General features: G+C 44.5%; 1 protein-coding gene across 1 annotated transcript in view; it reads right to left on the bottom strand.

Annotated features, from left to right (window-relative positions):
• Positions 1-1,736: 1,736 nt before the first annotated feature.
• Positions 1,737-26,124, bottom strand: part of NXPH2 (neurexophilin 2) — a 43,228-nt gene continuing 18,840 nt past the window's right edge. The window contains exon 2 of the mRNA XM_063342274.1: positions 1,737-4,444. Coding sequence (XP_063198344.1) covers positions 3,701-4,444 — 744 coding nt within the window. The 3' untranslated portion in view covers positions 1,737-3,700. The remainder of the gene's footprint in view (positions 4,445-26,124) is intronic.

Genomic DNA, 26,124 nt, shown 5'->3' with positions numbered 1-26,124 from the left:
GCATCGACATAAATGCACGCAAAACCATACTGTTGAGATTTGGCTTACATTACAGTACAGGTATTAAAAACTTTTAAAGTTGCTGCGGTCCTAAGTCGTCATTGCCCACTTGAGACACTTTCCAAAAAAAATGGTATTTAATCTTCCACATTTTTATTTTAAAATCCTTTGAATAAGAGTCATGAGAGGAACAATCATTGAAATTTGAAACTTGTCTAAAGTAGTTAAATAGGAAAATGTTTGTTGTTTTTTTGTTGTTGTTGTTTTTTTAAATACAGCCTGTCCCGTGTGAAATCAAATTAAATTTAGTTTTATTTACATGGGCAGTGTGAAATTTGACCTAATGAACTCTGTCACTTCCTTCAATTCATCGGATTGCGTTTTGCTTACCTTGCTAGGTGTAAATAATTTCTTCATAATCTGATTTTTAACTGCAATAAGATTGCACGTGCTTTTTTACTTACAATTGATCTGAAAAAACCCACCCATAAAGCTTTTGAGCTGGGTTTTTTGGTTTTGTTTTTTTTTGCTTTTTTTTTTTGTTTGTTTTAAATATGGTGATTGGGAAAAGCGTGGTGGGGAGTTCTCTGGCGTCGGTGGGTTTGGTACCGAGGTTCCCTCCCTCCCTCTCCTCGTGCCGGGGCTCGGTGGGAGGAGAGCGCTGCGACCTTCTCCCGGGGCCCCCGCACCAGCCCCTCACCGCAGTGGTTGGATGGTGCCGCAGAGGCTTCGCTTCTCCCTGGGGAAGACACTTGGACTGCGTTAAAGCCAACGGTAGGTCTCCAAAGGCACCTCTCCTGGCTGCCCGGGCCCTCTGTGCCGTTGCTTCTTTCAGCAAACTTTGGCTTTCGACAAACCGGTTTGTGTTTATGAGGCGCGGAGGAGCTGAGCGGGTTTGAAGATGGTCGTTCCTTTATCGTTAGGAGGTTTGATGGTCGGTCCTGTATCATGAGGAGGTTTGGGGGTGGGAAGGCTCCTCGGTGGGACTCGCAGCTCTTCCCCGTGCTGTGCTGGAGGTCAGGCTGCGGCTGGCTCCCAGGGGCAGGTCTGGCAGGGCCCGGGGCTCCGTTTCTCCGCTGCTCTGATGGCACGGCGCCGTCCCGAGCCTGGCTTGGAGCCCGAGAGTTGGTTTAGGTGAAAAGCTGCGAGTTGGGTCCATGTCTTCTCTGTGTTCCGGGGTTAAATCTATTAAAACGCTTGTCCCTTGATTCATAATAGCTTTTCCCTGTGAATCTCCAGGCGCCTCCAGAGTGATGTTTCTTTGCGCAAGGTCCCGGGTTGTCTCCCTGAGGTCTAGAACCCTCAGCCCGGGCCGTGGCTGTGGGAGGATGTCCAGGGGGGAGAATCCAGCTCCCGCTTCCATGGGCAACTCCGAGCAAGGGCTGAATCGGCAGCGGCTGCCCCGTCTTGCAGCGCCTTCCTGCTTGGGAGGAGCTGAAGCAGGTTTGCTCGCGTGGACTGATGGGCCTTCACTTGTAATGTGTCGTGCGCAGTTATTAAACAGTTCACGATCGTCTCCGTTAAACCATTCGCTTCATTTCTCGAATATCCCGACTAGGGACAGCACAGTTCACTGCAGCACGTACCTAAATATCTCCCAGAAAAACGAATTCCAGCTGGGGAAGCATGTTCAGTCAAGTGTGGCAGTGTCTTAGTTCTACTTTGTGTCTTAATATATATTTAAAAAAAACCCAAAACCAAACCTAAAATAAAATATTCCACAAGCAAGTGCCAGATTTAGTAAACTCTCTTTATTTACATACAAATACATGTACGCATATATTCTGTATATGTACACATATTTAAGTGTATATACATACATGATTTCCACATACTCTACAATAAATAGCATGTAGGGTTTTCTTTGAATTGCCTACAGTGCCCAGTAAAAATACATGGCAATAAAATCATGGCTTACAGCTAAGTTACAAAAGCATCAACCACTGAACTCCTAGCAATAAATCCAAGCTTATATACAGCCGGAACGAGGACACGCTATACAGAATACAAAGTAGAGCATCTTGTAGGAATCGACAGTAATAGACAAACTAAAAAACGTCATTTAGACGCGGAGAGACTCTGTATGAAATAAGATGAAGGAAAACATTTAGATTATTGATCAAACTAAACCACACATTTAAATATGTCACCTAAAGAGAAAAACAAATTAGCCGGTTACTTGTAGTATATTTTTAACGGAGTAATTTTTTTTTTTTTTTTTTTTTTTACTTCACCAAGGAAATCGGAATTAATCTCCTGAGTGAGTCCTTGCGAGCTGTCAGTCGCTCGTCTGCGTGCACACCACTTGCATGGGGTATTTTAACGGTGTGTAACCTCTTGGGCCCTGCGTGTAAGTTTGGTTGGAGGCAATAAAAAGCACTTCCTCAGCCGGCTTCTTCCACGGCCCCCGTGACACGGCGCTGTCACGGAGAGCTACGGGAGCACATTGGCAGCAGCGGCAGAATCAGCGCCCGAGGCGAGCGCCTTGGCGTGGGGCCTGACGCCGGAAGCGGCCTCGCGGGAGCCAACGGCCGCAGCGGGGTTACAGCTAACGGCGGTGCGATGGTGCTGCTCTGTGCGAAGGGGAAAGTCTGGCTGGGTGTTTTTACGTTGACGGTAATTGTTTGAAACCGGCTCTACGAAGTGAGGACGCATAGATTTTTGTTGTCCTCTTAATTTGTGGTTGCTTATAATTTGACTTAAGGTACGCAGTGCGGTGCTAAGGAAGACAAGGGGGTGCCGTTAAGCAGAAAGCTTGCGCAGGTGCTGTCCTTATGCTGTGATGTGTTCTCGTTACTGCAACACAGTGCTACGAGGGGTAGACAGTAAGATCATGGCTGCTTTTACGCGGCAGCCAGCCCCTGTTATCGTCGGACTTCAACAGAGATTATCCATTTCCAAGGTGTGTATGGTCCCTGTCACCGTCAAACTAGAACGGGTGTATATGTAAACAGTCGAGAAGAACCGAAACCAGTGGTGACCACGGAAGAAAGACGTGTACACCAAACCTGCACCCCTGGTGGGCCTAATAAACTAAAGCTCGTCCATGTCTAATTGTGTCATTGCATATCCATGGGTAAGAAGTCTGAAGGAAGAACTCACTCTTCACTTCACTGACTACCTACAACTACTACAACTCATAGAAATGCAGATTCCTTTTTTTTTTTCTTTTGTCCTAGAAATAGCTCTTTCTCTTAGTATTTGGCCTTGATTCCTTGAGCCCTGTGCGTGTAACGTTCTTAATGAAATTAGTGGCAGAGCTGTTTATTTGGATTTTGTATATAAGCAGCTGGGAGTCTGCGCCACCGTTTGTTCCTTATATCGTCATCTTCTACAGTTCCCAGTGAGAAACAGCATCCTGCTACGTGCTGTCCGAGTCAAGTAAAAGGCAACCTCTCTGCCATCGAGTCTAGTTTAAAAAAGTGATTTGCAAGACCGACGTTCGGTACAGACATAATTTTATTTGATTTTTGTCATGTGCCTGCCTGGTAGTTCCCTTATTAATGACGAGAGAGCTAAAATGCGATGGTCTCAAATGAAAATGAGCGTGATTATTTACGATACAGCACATACACAGCTACATTGGGTTTTTTTTAAAGACTTTTTAACCTGATAGGAAAACATATTCTTCTCCAAAAGGTTAATGGGAATGCTTATTTCTATGCCTGCTGCTGTATCTCTACAGTTACCCGCGATTGTATCAGCCGGAGGACAAGTACGGAGTCTCACTATGGTAATTGTAATCAGGACAGACCTTTTGCACCAGTTTGTAATCTACGCTGTAGAAAGCAATGTAAATGCAGATAACTTTAAATGGTTTGGAACACAACCAGGAGACATGGCTTTGAGTCTGCTCTTGATAGCAGATCTTTGAAGGGTCAAAATTGCACAAGGCAGTTTTTTTAGCGCGGTCTGTTTTTTCGTACTCGATTCGGCAATTGAAGGACTTGGATTCCTTGGTCTCCAGTGTTGACTGTGGAGATGATTCGAACTCAACCACTTTGGAAGGTGGCACCAGGCTTACGGAAACGTTTCCCAGACCTGTGGAGTTATGTCGGAAATAAACACTGAAGGTCCCATTGCCGTGATCGACGATTTTCCCTGTGATCAGGAGGTTCAGCTTAACAGTTTTGATGTTAGAGTGGAAGTCGCCCCATCCAAACATTTTCTTAAATTTCCCAGTTTTTACTATAGGCCTGCGTTTAGTTCGTGTGAGAGATTCCTGAACCTCCGTGATGTTGGACAACCAATCCCAAAAATTTTCTATGCTGTCTGAGTAGGACACCTGGCCGTGTTTCAGAACCGGAGACGGTTTAACAAACAGGCGCAAAGGATTGATGATCCTGGAGTGGACCACGTTGTCAACCAGTGTCTCTGCAGCATCCTTGTCTTCCCACTCCAGCACGTCTGTGGCTTGTACGACCTGATTAGCGTCACAAAATACCTGTTCCGAAACAGAAAGAAAGAGTTTATGTATAAAGTGTGAAAATAAAACGGTCAAAATACAAAAGGAGCCATTAATATTTATTTTTATACCAATAAGGGTGACGCAGTGCAGTCACTCGGACTACTGTAACGAGTAGCTTCTGCTGCCCCATGAAAGCTTAAGGTTTTTACTCAAAATAGCTTACAGAAGATGCAGAAAGCTCAATGGGAGCCATCCATGGTGAGAAATGGGTCAATCTCTGGACAGGTTGAGGTCTGGGGACAGACACCTTTTGCTCGCACATTTGGTAGATAAAATCATGTCTAAGGATGTTGGAAATCCTGAACAGCAAAGTGGCACCTCTGCTAAAAGATGGAGTGAAATAGAAAAGCACAATTTTCCATTCCCCTTTGTTGGTTTTTTCCCCCACTTAAATTCCCAACTACTTTAAGCTTAAAGTCCTCCCTTATTCAGCTGCTTCTGGTGTTGTAATTAGGTACGAAAACGTTTATTGTACATTTGTCTTTTCTGGTGTTTTCCATTTTTTCCAAATTCAACATGCCCATTTGTGCTCTTAATTTGAGACAGGCCACCCAAAGAGCCACGTTTTTGGTGTGTTGGTTTTGGGTGCCAAGTTGCCTGTATTTAGCAAGGCCCAGCCTTCAAGACGTGCTGAGTGATCCCAGCCCCAGAGCACAGCTCAGCGTTTTTCAGAAACGTGACTAGGCCAAGCTAAGCCTAATGCAAAATTGTTTGCGATCAGGAAGCAAATAACTACTTCTGGTAGCGACGGAATGGCGTTAGATTTCAGAGTCAAACACACAGGTCTCGGTGAAGAGCAGATTTGCAGTTTAATGTAGAAACACGTTGCCCACGTACATTCTTCCTGTACGCTGTGAGAGAGGTGTCTTGCTGGAAATGCAAGACTTGAACATGTGCTCACGAGGTCAGAAGCAGGATCTGTGTTTCAACAGGTTAGAAGTGATCACCTAACTTTTTAGGCCCTTTAAAACTTGAATATAAGTTTTGGAGAATGTGTAGAGCAACCCCTTTCAGGGTTTGTTCTCTTCAGGACTGTCTTATGCCATCATAGACTCATTATGGTTGGAAGAGACCTTTAAGAACATCAAGTCCAACTGTTAACCCAGCACGGCCAAGTCCACCACTAAACCATGTCCCTCAGCACCACATCTACACGTCTTTTAAATACCTCCAGGGATGGGGACTCAGCCACTTCCCTGGGCAGCCTGTTCCAATGCTTAACAACCCTTTCAGTGAAGAATTTTTTCCTAATATCCAATCTAAACCCCCCTGGCACAACTTGAGGCCATTTCCTCTTGCCATAATGTACAAAGAAAAACTTTTTTGGCTGCAATTATTCCTACAAAACGTGTGAACAGAACAAAAAGGTGCTTAAAATGGAAAGAAGAACAAACAGTGTTGTGCTGCCCTCATCCCCAGACTTGCCCCCTTTTCCTTCTGGCAAAATGCTGTTCTCGCAGTGCCAGGGTCGGGGTGGCGGGCTCCCGGTGTTCCTACCGCACAAGATGCAGATGATGCGCTGATGCTGAATTCATGGGATGAATCCCCCTGTCTTGCTAGGGAAACTGCAGTGCTGGGCTTGCTTTTCCTTCTGCTGACCCCAAAGGGGTCTTCTACGCCGTTAGTTCCTAGCAGTATTCCCTTTCTATAATATTCAATTGCTTCTATAATCTTCAATTTTTCATCTCATCATCTGGCAAAGATCAGAAACTCCAAAGCCCTTAATCTTCACTGGGGCTGGTTTAGAGCAATAGGCCCTAAACCAGAGCCCAAACCCACGTCCCTCCTGTTCTTCCTGATCGTCCCTATCATGGTAATTAGGATTGAATGTTGAGAGGCGGCCATCACTACTGCGAAATAAATCTATGGCTGGATCGAAATGTAGGGGTGAGGTGTGTCTCTGCAGAAATACATTATTTTCTATTTCAGATTAGAAAGGTGGGGGGGGAAAAAGACAACGATCACTCCCAGCCTAAGACCTTACATGTCAACTTTCTGCCTCTACGCTAGGTTTTTTTATGGCTGAGCTATGAACCCAGGAAAATAGGAGATTCTAATGGAAACGGTGACAGATGCTTATCTGCACCAGCTCAAATAGCGCTGTCATAACGATGCTGGGGAAAGCATCGTTTCCGCTGTGATGGAAAGCTCCTGGTGAAGCAACGTCATGTTTATGCATGCTTCTCCAGCTGCTTTTAAGCCTGCTCGCAAGCTCCAAATCGGCCGGGTGATGCTGAGAACAGCTGGGCATCCCCACTGCCGGGGAAACAACTCCCCTGCTGCAGAGCGGTGACTCTCTCCAGGTGAGAGAAGAGCTGATGCACACGTTCACCCATCCTTCATAGAATCATAGAATCATTTAGGTTGGAAAAGACCCTTGGGATCATCAAGTCCAACCATCAACCCCACTCTACAAAGTTCTCCCTTACACCATATCCCTTAACACCACATCTAAACGAGTCTTAAACACATCCAGGGATGGTGACTCCAACACCTCCCTGGGCAGCCTATTCCAGTGTCTGACCACTCTTTCTGGGAAGAATTTGTTCCTAATGTCCAGCCTAAACCTACCCTGCTGCAGCTTGAACCCATTCCCTCTTGTTCTATCACTAATTACCTGTGAGAAGAGACCAGCACCAACCTCTCTACAATGTCCTTTCAAGTAGCTGTAGAGAGTGATGAGGTCTCCCCTCAGCCTCCTCTTCCTCAAACTACACAGTCCCAGCTCCTTCAATCGCTCCTCATCAGATTTATTCTCCATGCCCTTCACCAGCTTCGTTGCCCTCCTCTGCCCTCGCCCCAGCACCTTGATATCTCTCTCGTATTGAGGTGCCCAGAACTGGACACAAGACTCAAGGTGTGGCCTCACCAGTGCTGAGTACAGGGGGACAATCACCCCAAATCTGACCGGAGGCCTTTAGAAGGACAAAAAAGAGGCTTTTTCTGCTGCATTTCTAGATTCCAGCTGGGACCGGGGGCCTGGCAGTGTTGAAATACCAGAAACTTTTCTCTGTGTTTGCGCGACTGAATGATCTGATAGCTAAAACGCTAACGACCACTCAAAGCCGTGGGCACCTATAGTTGGTATTTTTGTCGGTAACTGAGCCACAGGGAACCGCGGTTGGAAATTTTAGGGAGAAATACATAGAACCGAAGCCGCTTGGTTCGCAGGAGGTTGTAACCTTGCTTGTGTCTGCCCCCAGCTCTGCCTGTCCTCTGGCAAGGGCGCAGGAGCACGCACCGTTCTCCTTCTGGGCTACTTTTCTGCTGCAATGTTTATTGAAATCCGCACAATGGCTCTTTGGCTTTTCTCCCCTCTGCTTTTATGAAGAGATCTGGAGAGCATCGAGTCGTGTGTTACTGGTAATACTCAATGTATGTCTCTTCAGGGGGCTCTCACTCCAAATGAGCTGGCAGAGCATTGCTTTCGGAACTGCTTTTTTCAGAGGGCTCTGATATCGAAAGAAGAAATATGTGGGTACAAGGTTCGGGATGGCTGGAGGGTGGGAAACATTAACGCATGCTAAAACCAGGTGGGTTTGCCACATCAATAAGGTATTAGGGCACAATTCATTCAAAACGGCGACGGAACTGCAGCGTTGCATCACGCTAAACCACTACCACTTTTACTAAGTACTCCAATTGAGGTGTACTTATAAGTACTCATGTACTTACTACACGTAAAACAAGTCCCCAGAGCTACAGTGACACGGACTATTTCCTGTGGCGACGAAACAGCTTTCGTCATATGGGCATATGAAATCATTAATGTGCTGAATTACAAGGATGTGATAGTCCTGAGTAAGAGCTAGATAGCAATCGCGAGCCGCTGCTGAAAGTTGTACCTTACGCTTAACCCAAGTCATTGTTTCTTCCTCCTCCTCTTTGAAATAGTTTGCAGGCTGTAGGATTCATAGAATCATAGAATTGTTAGGGTTGGAAGGGACCCTAAAGATCATTTAGTTCCAACCCCCCTGCCATGGGCAGGGACACCTCCCACTAGATCAGGTTGCTCAGAGCCCCATCCAGCCTGGCCTTGAATGTCTCCAGGGATGGGGCTTCCACCACCTCTCTGGGCAGCCTGGGCCAGTGTCTCACCACCCTCATGGTGAAGATCTTCCTAACGTCCAGTCTGAATCGACCCATCTCTAGTTTTAATCCATTCCCTCTAGTCCTACCATTACCCGACATCCTAAAAAGTCCCTCACCAGCTTTCTTGTAGGCCCCCTGAAGATACTGGTAGGCCACTATAAGGTCTCCTCAGAGTCTTCTTTTCTCCAGACTGAACAACCCCAACTGTCTCAGTCTGTCCTCACAGCAGAGGTGCTCCAGCCCTCTGGTCATCCTTGTGGCCCTTCCCTGGACACGTTCCAGCACGTCCATATCGTTCTTGTAGTAGGGGCTCCAGTACTCCAGCCTCTCCTTAATTCTTGACTCTGTGTTATCCTACTGCTGCCTTGTTTCACTGACTTCATTATAGGAGTGAGCTTCAGAGGCCGGCAGAGTTGCCAGCTCGCTCGGTTGCAGGGAAGGGGACTTTGCGGGCTCTCGGTAGCTCATGTCTTGTGTTTTGCAAATATTCAGTAAAAGGGGTGTCAAACAAAGAACCGCCTGGTTCTGCTCAGTGCCCAGCGCAGGAGCAGGAATGAGGGTGCATTGTTCAGAAATGCGAATAATATTTGTGCTTTTTTAATGTAAAACCTTCTTTGTGCGTGTGCAGATTTTTTTTTTTTTTTCTATTTTGAATAAAGCTTTCTGCAGTATAAGAGAACCGAACTCTAATGCATCATTCTCCTCTATACATCGCAAAGGCCCTTCGCTTGATGGCAGCTTTTCGCTATTAGCACGGATGGGCCCGTGCTCTTTGTTCAGCTGTTTATTCACGTTGGTTAGCAATTTCCGGGAAATAAAAAAATGTGTATTAAAAGAATGCAGCACATGCTGGAAAAAATGACTTCCTCAGCATCTTCCCATTTCACTGTAATGCTTCTCTATAGCGGAAAATATTGCTAGTAGGGTATTTGAAAAAATACTAGCTTAGGGAAGTTAGCGTATACATTTAAATAGATGGCTATTGCTGCAGTTCTCTGCTGCACCTGCATTTTCCCATTCCCTCCAAACCATCAATTGCCAAACAGAAGAAATCACCTAATCTTTTTCCATATTACAGAGGCCGTAAAATGTCACCCAGTTACCCCCAAATTTCCATTAGACCGTAGGTATTTTCCAGTAAGAAGCATAATCTTGGACCCATCGAGATGCTCAGAGTCCACGATGTGCTTTGCTGTTTTCTTTTGCCACGTTAACCGCAAGAACAGCTGAAACCAAAGTACGAAGTGCTTTATATTTATGTAGTTTTAAACTTCGAACCATTGGTTCTTCCTGTGCCCTTCCCTGAAAGATTAGGATTGCTCTTCCAAGCCTTCCTCTTCCATGGCTGGTCCTGCCCATGGTAGAGCAGCACAGGGTTAAATAACGTTCCCTGTGAATTATTTTTGAGCAGCGAGCCTGCGCTGATGAGATGCTGCTATCAGTAAATGCTGTATTTTCTCTGTTTGCCCAAATAAATTTGGAACTTGCTCCCACGCCTTTCTCGGTGGGCGAGGCGCTAAATACAAGCAGGTGTACCCGAGCAAGAGTTAATCATTTTGATGCTTTGGGAATTTTATCCAGGTTATTCATCAATCACCAGCAATCATTTCTCTAGCTTCGCTCCTGCCAGGACCATTTAAAAACTCTCGGCAATTAGCTGAAATAAATAGGTCTGTTGGGATAAACAGCTCTGAAGCACCGTTCGGCCGCTGGCTGGTGCCGCTGTGAGCTTTTCATCCCAGCGACGGAGAGGAAGGGGTGGTAGGAGGGAGGTGGTACTCGGTAACCTCCGCCCGCCCCCAGTTTCACCAGTGAAAAACTCGTACGGGGAGGCTTCCAGTGGCCTCCAGGTGCTCTTCCATCCCTGAGGCTGTATCTCCTGGGTTTATATTCACGTCCCTGCCGCAGCAGCACAGGATACTTCTCTGTTTTCCTCCTGCTAATTCCAGTCCCTTACGAGCCGTGTGCCGCACGGATAACGCAGCATCACCGAGCGGCTGCACAAAAACCTCCCTCTGAAGGGGGCTGGTGGGGGGGAAGAGAAATAGCTCTGCTTTGTCTGTTTGAAAATTCAATGATTTCAACACATTTATCAAATTTTAAATAATTTATGTCTTGACAGGCCTTATCAATTTTGCAAAGCACACACATTAACCAGATACAATGATCTCATATTAGCTTTTTCAGCATCTTACACTGGAGCCCAGAAAGATTAATAAAAACTCAGCCCGTCATCAATTAAATGGAAAAACATAAAATTGTATTCCGTTATAGCCTCTTTTTTTTTTTTTTTTTTGCTTTTGCAAGAAAATGATGACGGGTTCTAATAATTCATCACAACAAGCTGAGCTTGAACTTTACTGATTATTAAATAGGCTTTTCCCAAAGGCAGAGGCCGTGATGGGTTTTGTGGCAGCAGATGTGATCGCTGTCAGGAATGCTTCAAGGAATTCAGGAATTAAGCAACGTCTTCTTTCAGCAGGACTGTATAAAAGAGTCCATCTAGTCACGGCCTTGTTTTTCGGCATGTTATAAACTTGTGTGCTTTTGTAATTGTAAGGTGGATTAACCTTCATTTACTGCTGCAGGTTTTGCTAAGAATGAAAGCTGTGACTTAACAAGTTGGGTTACCACGCAGAAAAATCCTTAAGGATGCCAAGATCTTCAGATGCCCAAGCGTATGCTCAGCTTTGTGCTTGGAATTTTTTTGATTTTTGATCCCTTCTCCCAAAAATTCTGCTGGGAAGCTTTTGGATTCCCTTTGAGAAAACAAAATAATACAGGTCAGCCTGCCCTGAGAAACAAGGAGTTGCTTTGCACTGAATTAAAAAAAAAAAAATCTTTCATTTCCACACAGGTGAAAAGATTTGTTACTGATTCCTCCTCCTGCTGACTTTGCAATCAGCGCCAGCTCCCAGCCAAGTAGCCCCCAAGTCAACGGGAATCACAGAATCATAGAATGTGTTGGGTTGGAAGGAACCTTTTAAGGCCATCTAGTCCAACCCCCCTGCAGTCAGCAGGGACATCTTCAACTAGATCAGGTTGCTCAGAGCCCCATCCAGCCTGGCCTTGAATGTCTCCAGGGATGGGGCCTCCACCACCTCTCTGGGCAACCTGTTCCAGTGTCTCACCACCCTCATTGTAAAGAACTTCTTCCTAACATCTGATCTAACCCTGCCCTGCTCTAGTTTAAACCATTGCCCCTCGTCCTATTGCTACATGCCCTTGCAAACAGCCCCTCCCCAGCTTCCTTGTAGGCCCCCTTCAGGGACTGGAAGGGGCTATAACGTCTCCCTGGAGCCTTCTCTTCTCCAGGCTGAACAACCCCAATTCTCTCAGCCTGTCTTCGTAGGAGAGGTGCTCCAGCCCTTGGATCATCTTCGTGGTCCTCCTCTGGACTCACTCCAAAAGGTCCATGTCCTTCTTGGACAAGGGCAATCAGACAAGGGCAGCTGCAGTGAGGGAAAATGTAGTGAGCACTCTGCTTTGTAGGACGTGCGTAAAGTCCCGCCATGGCTTAGGGCTTGTGTTTTTTCTCAGAAGGTGTATTTTAAATAAGTAGAGAGGAGTTGATATAAGCTACTTATTAGAACATGGTTTTGTAAGTTAAAAAGTGTACGTGATTACATGAGGCCCTGACAGCAGGGCGTGTGGTTCTCACACTGGGAAAACAACAAGAGAGCTCCAAACAAATACAGCAAACTTCTGTGTTTTATTTCGATTGTGGAGAAAGTGCAAAAATGGCTTGAAAGGTTTGAAATGAAGTGGCTGCAAAAACTTGGCCACGTATTTGGTTGCTTGTTTTACTTCCTGAGCTAAATTCTGCTGTGGTTATGGTGCAGTTGTTGAGAGACCCCGAGGTGCTCAGGGTGACCGTCCCCTCCCCGGTGCGTGGGCGACCAGGGGGCTGGGGGCTGCCGATGGTGCTCCCCAGGTCCTGCTGATGGCAACTACCTGCCTGGCAGCCTGCTCTGACCCACGGGGAGCCCAGGAGCCGTCCGTGTCCTATATAGTCCTCCGAGCACTGGGCTGGTGGGAAGGAACAGAGTGAGCAGGGATTTAGTCTTGTCAGAACTTCAAAAACCAAAAGAAATGACAAAAGACATCTCAACTGGAGGCTGAGAGCGGGGTCTCTGTGTCCTGTGTGTCTCTGGAAGCAGCACCTGCAGTTTGCAGCCTGCAAGAGAGGAGAGGTCCTGCCCGATACCTTGATCAGTTGAGCATCCCCAGTTTCATTATGTGTTTGTCAAATGCTGGGAATTAATTATTTCTCCATGTAAATGAAGAGACGCCACAGAACTTGCTGTCACCACTTATCCATGCTAAGCGGGGGGGTGGGATGTGAATATTCAGACGCCCTCGCTCTCCAGGCACCCGAAACGCTTCCCTGCGCTTGTTCAACCTCTCCCTTGCTAAACCGTAACTCAATAAATACCTGCTAGTTGTTGTGACTGCCTTTCGCTCTCCTCTGGGCAATGAGAGGCTCTTTGAAACACTCTGGTGCAAAGACAAAAAAAAGTCAGAATTGGTTGATTTCTGTCGCATTTTAAAATGGACCAAAAAGAGGGACTCTGGGGTTCACCATACTAATTTCAGCGAAGACAGCCTTTACGGGGGGAACCTGCAGAGCCGGGGGTGGATTGTCAGAAGGGCCGAACTGAAGCTGGATGTTAGCAGAGTACCCAGACTTCTCAAAGTCCCCCAGTCCCAAGTGACAAGCGATAGGACAAGAGAAAATGGCCTCAAGTTGTGCCGGGGGTGTGTGTGCGTGTGTGTTAGATTGGATATTAGGAAAAATTTCTACACCAGAAGGGTTATCAAGCATTGGAACAGGCTGGGAAGTGGTGGAGTCATCATCCCTGGATGTATTTAAAAGACAGGTAGACGTGGTGCTGAGGAACATGGTTTAGTGATGGTTTTTGTCAGGGTTAGGTTGGTGGTTGGACTCGATGATCTGAAAGATCCCTTCCAACCCCGCCAATTCTATGATTCTGTGTTGGTGGAGGTTGCAATTTGCAAAATTTTAAAGGCTAATGCAGCTATTGCTACTGTCTTTCACTTGGGAAAGGTGGACAGGAATCCCCTGTTCAATAGCTAGTATAATTGGATTGCTTTAACAATTTTGTCCTGTCTCCTGTAGTTAAAACTAAAATGACAAGCTGCTTCAGCAAGAAAAAAAAAAATAAAGCCTTCACGACCGAACCTTGCAGCCCATTAAATTTCCTGCGTGTAAATGAATCCTACAAAGAAACTCCCCCCTGCAGAGGGATGCTGTACAAGCATCCCCGCCGGCAGAAGGGAGGCGATGGTTGCTGTACCACGTCCTGCTATCAGGGAGTGGCGATGGGGGATGCTCCAAACCCATCGCTCTTCAGCATCGCTGGGAAAGCGTCAGAGCCGCGTAATAGGAAAGTGACAGAAAAAAAATGAGGGATGACAGAAGAAAACTATATATCAATATATTAATTGTGAATATTAATACTTCCTGACATACCGTTGTCTGAAAGTCAACTAATACTGCTAAACACACGCACACACTTAAACACCCGGGAGAGACACGACAGTATGGGTAAGCCTGAAGCTTCCTCTCACTTTTTAGCCTTTTGCCTTTCAGGAGTTTCAAACCGTCACAGAAGGTAAGGCGGAAAACATAAATTGGAAACATGAAAGCCAACGTGGGACTCAGCACTATTTCTCCATCCTATAACACGGCAAGCTCCTCGTCAGCTCTGCCGGCAGGCGTGCGGGGAGCTAATGAAGTGCGGTTCACGGCGCACTGCTGAAAGGTGCTTTGCCATTTTTCCTCAAAAGATCTGAGAGAAAAGGAGCTCTATCTACATCTGTACATACCTAAAGGCTGGGGAAGGTAACAGGTAGAAATCTTTGCTTTAATGAGGATATGAGATGATAACGTTCAAATAACCCACAGACAAAAATACAAATCTGAAATGAAGGGGTATGTTGGGAGAAGTTCCGATTCAGGCTACGATTTCATTGCTTATTTTTAACCAAAACAGATACTTCAAACTTGGTATCATATTTTACAGAAAAAAACCACCAACTTAAAAATTCTCCACTTTTCGTTTGTGAGAAAGCAAAATAGTATTTTACTAAAACAGCACTTTAGTAAAGAAAGAAGGAAAGGAAGGAAGAAGAAGCAGAAGAAAAAAAGAGTAAAAATTAAAAATAAAGCCTGCACGGATTTCCTTTTTTGAAAATGCATTTGTGGAAAGTACGTGCCGTCTTTCCCGCAACCCTGATGAGGGGGGTTAGGTTATCCGAAGTGTTCCTTCCAGCCTCAATTGGATAAACTGCTTATAGCACAGACAGCTTTTAATTGATACCCAGGCATTGACTTGATCTACCTTTTTGCTGAGGGAACAGACAAATTGTTCTGAGAAATGCTTCTTGCCAAAATTGCACAAATTCTATTCTTGAAGACTTCACCTCTTTCTACTTTTTGGTCCCCGCCCCCCCCCAAATCTAAAATAGAGATCTCTGAGGTAGAAAATAGATATCTTATTTTGTTTGTAGAGGAACGACTCCTGTAATTTGGTCTGCTATAACTAAGTAGTTTTTCTCTTTACTATATATGAAGCATCCAGCTCTTCTTGAAGGCTGGAGAAGTAACGTAAACGTAAACCATTCTGTGAATAATCCGAAAAAAAAAGTCCTGTTCAAAAAGATCTAATTCAGTTACGATAGCTATGGAAAACTTAGCTTATATATAAATATATTAAACGTTCAAGAAGAATTTTTGGTTCATAACAGGACAGAGGAGGCAATGGTGTCATGGAGTGGGTCAGTGGTGCCCCTGTCTTGAACTGTGTTAGAGATTGACTGTTCTTCAGCAGAAAAAATAAAAAGGGCATCGAGTCTATGACATACTAATGGAATAATCTAGGTGGTGGGACTTCTGAAGGACTTCTGAAGATAGACGGCTAAAAGCTGAAACTCTGACTTCAAAAATCAATGTGCATTTATTTCAAGAACAGTTTCTAACCCTGGTAACTGGAAGGGAGAAGATGCAACCTGAGCTGAGCGTGTGGGTTCCCTTTCGGTGATGGCCTGTGTCTTCTGGCCATCTGAGCGCGTGTCCAGGCTGTGGTGTGGAGGATGTTTCATTTGGTACCTCTCCTTGTTTGCTCCTGCCTCTACACAACCCCCTCCTTAGACCTGGCATGACCACGGTGCCTGATGCAGACCAGTGCAAGGTACTTGTCCATCTTTAAGAAAAAAACACAGTTCATGCTGTGACAACGTATAGACAGGAACTGATTTTCAGGTGCTTTTTGAGTCACTGTGTACACGTCCTTGAAATTCAGGTCGCACTCTTGCAATCTGTTTTGCGCAAGTTATGGACACGTGTATTGTGGGACTGAGACTTGTGCTTTTAGGATGAATCTGGCATCCAAAATAATATCCAGTCATTTTAAGAAGACATTTCTGGTCACCTGGAAAGCTTGTGAGATGCCCCAGATGTTTTCCATCTCAACGGAAGCCACCGTGCCCCTGGCAGAGGCTGCTCAGCAGCTTGCAGGACCCAAACCCGAACGGGCCTCCTCTTACCGCAAATTGAAACGGGAATGGTCAACTCCTTTGCCAAGACAGCACCTGCCCACCGTCCCTCTCTTGAACTTTACAGTTAATAAGGTTCCCTCCCGCTTATTTCTTTAATGCCTGGGAGATTTCGCTTTACATTTGCTGAGATCAGTTCATTAAAATACTAATTTGAAACTGTAATTATCTGTTGGTGAGCGTTGCTGGTTGGAGCGGCGGTAGCACCGGCGCGCTCCCCGCTGCTGGAGACTTCACAGATGCTCGGGACCCTGGAAGCTCCGAGCGGGAGTCACGCTGGCACTCAGCTTGCAAGGATTTTGGGGGGGAAATGTTTTAAGAGTCATAGTTAACTATTAAAATTATTTTATGGGGTGCGGAAAATACATTAGCAGAAAACTGCTATATCTGTTAGAAATGAACCTGATTTTACTGAGGTTGTCATCGAGGTTTGGTATGCCTTGTAAATTTTAAATTAAAAATCAATTATGGAACAGCCCTTAATCTCATCTTGGGAGTTGATTCATATTTGGACGTGAACTCTGAGACCCTGAGTGACCTCCCTCCCCGCTAAGTACGACACAGCAAAGGGTGATTTTCTGTCTCGCCACTCACGGGCCATTATTCAATTTTTTTTGCTGCATTATGAGGAAGAGAGTTTTAATAATCGAGCCAGATTAAACGAATAAAAGGATGCTTCTGACAAATTAGAAACCGAGAGAAGCGGCGCATTTCTAGCAGCTTTCAAGCTCTGTATTATTACAGCACGTAAGAGATGATTAACAAAGAAAAATATTACAGTTATCTGCTGCCTTTGAGAATCTAACTAATGAACCTCGAACAGCTGCTGTTGAAAAATCAGTAACACTATCACTATCAATTTCAAGACAAAGCACAGCTGACAGATGTTTGAGGTGATAAATCAGGCTGCGCAAGGATTAAAATAACAAGCCCCAAATGGCCTTTAAAAGACAAAGGTGCTGCTGCAAAGTATTTCCAGCCATTTTGGATACTGTCAAAAGTTAGATCATTGATACAATTATCTTGCAAAACAGTAATGACCAGAGTAATACGTTACGAAAAATCTAACAATGGCGATACTTGAGCCAAGTTTTTGAGAAGAACAGGTTTTATAGTCATTTGTGCTTTTAATGGCAGAACTGAGAACGCCGTGCTGCCCCGAATATTACTTCTGGGAATGAGTTATGAAAAGTATGCACGGAGCTGAAGCATAAAACATAACTGAATTGCATTCTTGTACATTTTAATTAATCCAATTCTAAAGCAAGAAGTTGCATGTTAATAGGCAATGAACGCCATTATTTAAATAAGGCATAAGTTTTTTCTGTTGCTTCACTGCAGGCTGCATCTTCTGTCACAGCCGTGATAGAGAGAATTAAAAGAGCCCGTTGCTGGAAGATAGGGCGAGCTTGCAAACTGCTGCCTTTCACGGGAGACAGCCGTAGTGAGCTGCAAGAAATTCCAAGTTTCTGAACTTTATCTCGGCTTCCACTGTTCAGTGCATCTTGTCAGAGGGTGAGTAACTCTCTGTCGGGTTAGGGAGGAAACGCGCAGGTTAAAGAATAAAAAAATGGTGGGTATTTTCCTGGCTCAGAGAGGGTGCTGCGCCGGGGAGGGATGGCAGGATTTGCCGCGTGGCTGCGGTGCCAAGCTGGATGGAGGTGGTACCCGCGGAGAGCTGCCGTGTCCCTGGCTGGGCACAGCTCCCACCTCCTTCCCACCGCGGTTTAGGCAGGGCTGAGGGACACCGCAGAGCTCAGCCTGCGAAGCTCCCGAAGAGCTGCCACAAGTGCTTTTTGTGCGGACATCTTGGGAAAGCTGTGGTCACCCCAAGTCCCTGGGAAATGCCCCTCTAGCAAAGAACCTGTTAATTTGGGTTATTCCGTGTCTCTTAGCAATTCCTCCTGGATCCTCCTGCTATTTGAAGAATGTGTGTGGATGTATCCAAGAGGCCATCAGCTGAGCAGGGACTCGGGGCAATGACGAGTAATCTCAAGTTCAAAGCTTTCTTCCAGAAAACACATTTCATTGGTTACTTCAAGGAAGATGTTCCTTCCTGGAAATCCTACTTCCCGCATGCGCTTTTGTTAACACACCGAGAGGGGGACAGTCAGACCCAAGCCGCTGCAAACTGTGGGAGTTATTGGCATGTCCCTAAGAAAAATATTTCTGCTGAAAAGCTTGGTGATAGAAACACATGGAAATTGCAAGAGCACACTGGATTGCTACCGATACAGAGGAAAAAAGGTGACCTACAGCTCAAGAAGAAATGCTCTGTGTTGGGGGTCGGGCTGCCTGGGGAGGGCAGGGGCACAAACACGGGGGCCAAGGGAGATGTGAGGGTCACACGCCGAGGAGAAGCCCCTCCATTTACATCTTTTCAATGAAGTGGAGGTCATTTAGGAACATTCCCAGCGTTCCCAGGACTGCCCCGAACACACATCCCTTTCCGAGGGGTACCGAGCAGCCCATTCTCCCTGCCTTTCCCCACCTGCACCAGCAGGGACGAATCCATCGCACCCATTCGGGATGAAGACAAGGCTGAGGTTTGTCTTCCTCCCCAAGGCTGAGGCTTGTCTTCCTCCCCAAGGCTGAGGCTTGTCTTCCTCCCCAAGGCTGAGGTTTGTCTTCCTCCCCAAGGCTGAGGCTTGTCTTCCTCCCCAAGGCTGAGGCTTGTCTTCCTCCCCAAGGCTGAGGCTTGTCTTCCTCCCCAAGGCTGAGGTTTGTCTTCCTCCCCAAGGCTGAGGCTTGTCTTCCTCCCCAAGGCTGAGGCTTGTCTTCCTCCCCAAGGCTGAGGCTTGTCTTCCTCCCCAAGGCTGAGGCTTGTCTTCCTCCCCAGCACGCAGCCGGCTGTGGAAGCTGGAGCTGGGCTGGGAGCTGCCTGTGCTCACGCCTGGCTCACAGCTTCTCTCCTCCCCGCGGTACGTGTGAAAGACCACGGCAGTTTTCTAAATTAAATTAAAATCTTTTTCCTTTTCAAACCACTTAGCATGAGGTAGCACATTGGGGCACTTGAAGATATTTTATTGCTGCCTACACACATGCATGCACGCTGCTTTCCTAAATGAATTACTCTCTTAAAGAAGAGAAAATCATTGACTGAAGCTGCCTTGTTATTAAGTTTTAAGGTGAAACAATATTAGCCTTTGCCTAGCAGCAGCCAGCCATGCCTGCAGCCATTGTGCGCTGCATAACAGTGACTTCATACTGTAAGGTCCTATTGAAGGCCCATTTTAAACCCTTTTAATTTATTCAGCCATATTTTATGTCCCCAAGAAGAGAAAAAAACAGAACTCCTTTCAGGCTGAATTTGTTTGTGCTTTGAAGATTTGGGGAAAAGTTTGAAATTGGTCAAATCCTGTCTGAATTAAAAACTTCCTGAAATAGAAACGTTTTCCTTAGCGTTTTTTAGCTACTTATCAATTTAAAAACTCACCTTTTTTGATTAAATTTTTATAGCAAACAAAAAAAACCACCCAAAGGAATCACAATTAGTCCCATTCAAGACTAGTGTTAAGTACGTGGAGTGCTAATTCCAAACCAAAATGACAGGTTTGAGACACGTAAAAAACGGTGAGGTCCAAATTTGAAATCCAGTCACCATGTAAGTTTTAGCAGGGTTTAATTAGAATTTGGTTAATCATCTGTCCTGATAAAATAAATCCATGACCAGGGTTTAAAAAAGGGAGAAGAGATGAGTTTGATATCCAGTTGGACTGGAAGAATGCCACGACACACGCCTGGCTTGTTCCCTTTCGGTAATTTACAGAGATATTTAATATCTAGGATCTTCGTACATGCCGTGGAAGAACAGAAAGAGGATGTGAAGAAAGAAAGGCTTACATCAGATGAAAATGTTACGTTCTAGCACAATAGGAGTTAATACAAATTGCTGTCATTTGCATATAAAAATATCATTTCAAACCTATTTGCTCCACATATGCTGTATCTGTATCAAACAAAAAGGGAATACATTCAACACATCTTTACATCTTTCAATCTTTCTTTCACTGTGAATTACTGTGCACATAACCCCGAGTATTAATTTGGTCTCGTCCCACGATGCATTTGATGTGTTTCTATTGGCATATAAAGAATAACATTTTCAGGTTGTATGAAAGAACTGTACTAGCAGGGGGCTTGCAGTTGGTGAAACAAGCACTAAAGGCAGAGAAATCACCCGCTGGAGGGCTGGGGGCGGGAGAAATGGGACTCTCGCACGTTGCTTTTAAGGTGCACACGGCTGAGACATATACCTCAGAAAATGTACAATCCTAGAAACAAGACAGCAGGAAGCATTCTCTTCGGATGCATACTAAAGGTGTTTTAGAGGAACGGCTATAAAAAAGCATAACCTTAAAAAGTCTTCCCTGTGTTATCAAGAATAATGCAAATTAGGATGCAAATTTCAGTGTATCCATGTGTTGTAGCAGCAAAGAACATCCCAAACCTTTGACTGCAAAACCTCCAAAGGCCGAAATATGAGGTCAGTTTGGATAAGCATTCAATGAGAAATCTCGGCTCTGTTGACTTTGTTGACTTCACTCACAGCAGACCTTTTTTCGCCAAAAAAGTTTAGATACTGCCTACATTATCCACATTCCTCTGTTAACAACCCCTCTGAATCTCTTCCCCGCTCCTGCACTTGACCACACACGATAACAAAACCAAAGTGTTCCTTTTGCACCTCGGTGTTCAAATTTCTTTTGGGATTTTTCTCTTTCAGTGATCATAGTCTTGAGCTCTCTGGCAGATAATGCATTTGCTTCCAAAATGGAGTTTGCTAATTTAAGGTTTACTCTGAAAATAGCCACTGTGCAGTTTTTAAAAGCAGAATGAACCAGTTCAGAAGAATCCATAATTGCAAATATGACTTACAGGTCACTGCTTAATTCACGCACTCTCTGAAAGGGTTTAATATGAAATAGATCTTTTTCATTAAATAGCCAAGTCTGTGTAAGAAACCTAACCACAATTTATGAATGGGCTTGGGCATGAATGTTAACAAGTGGCATGAATATCTCAAACCCCAAACAAATTTGGATTAGGAAGAAAAACTTTCTAAAGCAAGAGATAAGAGATGTGAGCTGATATAAGCAGAAAGTACAAGGGCTGATGGTGTATAAGTGATGTCAGGCTTAAAAAGTCAGACGTTCCTTCTTGTTTCTAATGCGTGTTTTCATACGGATTGTGGAGATCAAAGGAGGAAACAAATCTAAATGCAACTGCTGCCTAGACCAAAGCTGGTAATAAGCACATGACAGACAACGAAGCAACTCTGTTGTAAATGTTTTAAACTGCCTCCTGTGGATGCAAAAGGTGGTTCTACAGGGACAACAAGTAATCCCTGGTATTAAAATTGAATGTGCTGCCCTACTTGATCAATTACAAAGACTTTCTCAGTTCTATAAATATGTATGTGCGTGACTGAATCGGTAATAAAAATGTGATTTTATAAATCTGAGTCTCCATGATCAGGCCAATAAACTGTGTTACAGCAAATAACATTACAGCCTCTGATATCTATGAAAGTGCCATTGGCTTGTGATGACCCCTTTCAGGAAGGGCTTGTTTGTCTGTCCTACCTGCCCGCAATGCTGCAGGGTAAGGATGAAGGGAGCACAGCCCCGTGCCAGCTCCCTGCGTGCCTGGATCACCCACCGCTACAAACTTAATCGGGACCAGGCATGACCATCAAATTAGGCAATGTATACGCACACTAGCGTGCTAGGGAAAATTTGTAAATCAATCTGGTTTTCCTGTTCATCTTGGCTGGGGCTGAAGCAGGGGACCTTGCAGCTCCTGTTCGAGGCACAGCAGCTTCTCCATCCACAAGTCGCACACAGAGGGGAGCAGGATGGCTGGACTCACAGTGAGAAACAAGGATTGTTATCACCTACATTCAGAGAACAAGAGGCTTGAATACGTTATTTCACTGAACAGAGAGTTGGTATTTCCAAATCACGCTCCACAAAAGAAAATCTTGGCAGATCTCCTTCCAGTCAGCAAAGGGCAACACCTCATAAGCGTAGATAAGATGTACATGGCTCGTGGTCGACTTTGCTTAGGGCTCAGCTGAATTTCAGCCAAAATTCTGATCGCTGAATATGGATCAAAATGTCTAAACAATTTTGATGTGCACTTCCTTGCTGCTCAATACTCGGGAGGAGATGTTTTCTCCAGGGTGCCAACAGCATGCTTCACTTAGCTGCTTTTTTGCCCCTTGTCTTCATGGTCGCCACACAGGAAGAACGTTGCACAGATTGGAGGGAGGAGGAGAGGTGGCTACGCTGCTGCTTTGCTCCACTCCCTGGTTTGGGATGATGCTTCCCTGACCCCGTAGCCAGACCATCATGTTCCTCACCCCTGTTCCTCTCTTCTCAAGGTACAAGAGCTGCTCCCATTCAGGTCTGGCTTCAGGAACGCAGGGTCAGCCACTTGCCAACAGCTTCCCTGCTCCTTGTATTCCTCCCTGGTGCCATCCTGCCTGGTGCTGTACGTTGGGAGCATGTCACTAATACTGGGCTTTGCATTAAAGACAGCCTGTCTCCACTTCTGTGTCCTGGCTTGTCACGGAAACCCTCTCATTGCCCACCATCAGTGAAGGGGCATTCAGGCATGCACACACAAAACAGAGAAAGTGTTTAATTTGGAAGAACGTAAGAACTAAAAGGTCAGATGAAGTCAGATGTTCCACATTTAGAGATGTACTTAATTTCCTGTACATTAAGTCCAAAGCTAAATGTACTACGTCCAGATCATTTTTTGTAATAAAAATCTTGTGTTTCGCATGACTGTTTGAAGAAACATCCCCTACCAGAAGTCAGACCCACGCAGCCATCCATGAGTTTCAGAAAGAAGAAGCTGGAAAGCATGTTGGCTGCAGATTTAACTTCTCCTGTCTGATAGCTACAGGCTAGACTCGTGCAAATAACTGATAGGTGTGATTGTGACAAAAGCAAATTATAATACCAGGTAGTACTGAGACAATATAAACTGTTGCAGGTCAAGAATGGCTAACCACTGTCTTTGGTTTTAATTAGTCATATTACATGACAAATGACTGAACATGTGTTTTTTATTGCTCCACCCACGGCTTCAACCGAGCATCTCTTATTTTTTGCTGTGGCCAATATTGAAATTAAGCCTTGGTATACAATCTGGCAATCCATAAAGAAACCTTCTCAGCTGTGCTGCACAAAATATTTCTTACGGAACCGTTCTTTTTCTGGTTTCCTTCACGCCTATATTATTTACAGAGCAAACAAATAGAGGGAATCAAATCACACAACCTACAAAAAGAGTGAAAAATGGGGCCTTACTTGCTCCCAATAGTAAAGAAATGTAGCGTTAAGACTTGAAACTCATTTCCAATTTTCTGTGTTCGTAACACGGTCTCTAAACAGTGCATTATCTCACATACCAGATGTGCAGCAGTATCTAGGTACAACAGGGTGCGATAAGTACGGAATTTCAGCCCTATTTCTTCTTTTATGTTTTAAGTCAAATCCTTACTCTGATTTTAATTTAGGTTTTTGTCTTGTTTTCAGTGTGCTTTGGCGGGTGGAAGAGAAGTGGGGAGTTTGGCATTCAAGTATAGAAATGGAAAAGAAATCATCTGGGACTCAGAGTATCTTAAAAACACAAGAGAAATCAACATCCAAACCTCTAATTTTATTTCAATTGGTGTAAAACTACAGTATAGAAACAACTTTTGCTGATGTGATTAACTCCACTTAAGTGGAATTTGCCCCCAAGACAGCAGTCCCTTGGCTGACACAACAAGCTGCATTTGGAACTGAAATAAAGGGGCGAGATCTTGAAAGTTATTTGAACCACTGTCAAATGAAATATCCAAATAGCACTGAAAATGCTATTTGGATATTAAGGAATCTGAACGCATTTCAATAAATAGCTCCCTTACTTTTGTGTTCTTAAGAGGTATAATAATAATAGTAATAAATATTACTGTTCTGTCTCAGCTGAGAGGTGGTAACCTTGTAAAGCAGTCAAATGGTGTTGCAAAAGCATGTTTTTCATGTGTAAGTAGTCATCCTGGAAATACAGGAAATAAAACTTTGCACCAGGATGAATATAAAACTTGGATACAGCACACTAATTTTCTGGTATGTTAATAGTATTTGGAAATTGGAAGGTGGGAGTTTCAGCTCAAGGGAAAAAAAAGACCACAGCGGGGGAAAATGAGCTTTATTCTTCAAAGCACATTTTTGTCTTGCTGTTTCTCCAGGAAGGTTCCTTCACCAGCAAGGAGCCATCGAGCGCTCTTTGGATTCAAAGGAAACTTCTTACTGGTTTCTGTGGACTTTGACTGGGGCCCAATGCCAGAACATCAGTGTGGTGCTGATGGTCCTGTAGGTGTGAAGATGGTTTCTATGGAAGCTGATTCCTTGCAGGATCAAACGGCTGCACACCTTTAAAGAAGCCGAGCATGATGTGCAGTGCTTCCAGTCATTCACAAATGAATGAGCTAATTAATTTTTTTTTTTTTGCTCTGATATACTGCATAGTCCAATCAAGTTGCTAAGCCAATCATCTTGAAATAAATCAACCATATTGTTACATAATTCTTTTTAATAAACAGAGATATCATTATATGAACTAGGTTCTAAGGGTGCCAGATGCTCCTAAACAGGGAGCCTAATTTATGTAATTGATTTGAAGAAGCAACCTATTCATGTGTGATTGCTTTTATCATCCAAAATACTAATTCTTATCTGAGTTTGAAGTACATTTCTCTCTTTCTCATACATAAATGAGAGCACAGAAGAGCTAAATATGGACCTTCCTTAATTCTCCATCACACAATCACATGAAACTGTTGTCCCAAAACACTGAATAAACATCCTTTTAAACACGATTAATAGGATTGCAATAGAAAAGAGGCCGAAAATCCCTCTCAGAATTATTCAACCCAATATGAAGAAAAATCATATGACCTTCGAAAACAAAGGCTTTGCTGAAGAAAGAGCATGTGCTGGAAGGTTCGCACCCTGTAATGGGAAAAGGGGGATGAACTGGGCTCGTTGCCAGCTGCGGTGCTGCCCAGAGCAGAGCACGCTGGTAGCCAGCGGGGACTGCACGGGTTTAGCATCTCAGACACTGGGAAACCTAGTTCCCTCTGTAAAAATAGAGATTACGTGCTTTAGTTTTGATTAACGTTTCAAGGGTACTATTAAAGGAGATGGGAAGTAGAGATGTTCCCTTCAAATACTGTCAGTGATGTAGGCTCCTCCAGAGGAGAGCATAGTGCATGCATCTAACCCAGTAATCAAGCAATTTTATCCTTCTGCCCTTGTTTTTTGCTTTTTTCTCCCATAAAGAAGTTTATGCAACACAAAAAATATTTTGCTTGTTTTTTGTTAGCTTCATTGAAGGGTCGAATGAGTCATAGAGAAGTCAAGGCATGCAAAGTAGGTTTAGTGATAGTCCTCTTCTAACCTGCCAGCAAGTGCTTCCTGAAGAAATTGCTACTGAACATCGACAATCTCCACCCCTCAAAGATGCGGGCCATCAGAACACCATTGAGAAGAAAGAAATGGTAATTACTGAATTTTTGCTGAAGAAATTGCTACTGAAATTGATAATCTGCACCCCTCAAAGTTGCAGGCTATCAGAACATCATTGAGAAGAAAGAAATGGTAATTACTGAATATTTTTGGTGCACCTGTACCTACCACTCCGATTTGTTCCTGTTTATTTCAGACCTCAACAAAACAGCTTTTGCTTTGTATTTTTACTTGGACAGTGATGATTGAAAGCTATTTCTCTGGATAAAAGTTGAGGGAAAAACCCCTGTGGTTTCCATTTGGACATTAGAGGGTTGATGTGTTTTGCTGTCACGTTCTATTTTTAAATGCATGACACTGCACAGGTGTTCAGACTCCAAATCCTTAGCTAAATCTGTCATCTCTCCACAGCTTGTCACTACATCAGCTAACAAACTGAGGGGACAATGAAGTCCCCGT

The sequence above is a fragment of the Chroicocephalus ridibundus genome, chromosome 7, assembly GCF_963924245.1.
Source record: "Chroicocephalus ridibundus chromosome 7, bChrRid1.1, whole genome shotgun sequence".
In the NCBI taxonomy this organism is placed as follows: Eukaryota; Metazoa; Chordata; class Aves; order Charadriiformes; family Laridae; genus Chroicocephalus; species Chroicocephalus ridibundus.
Note: the sequence above shows the minus strand (reverse complement) of the source record. Positions and strands in the feature narration are given on the sequence as shown.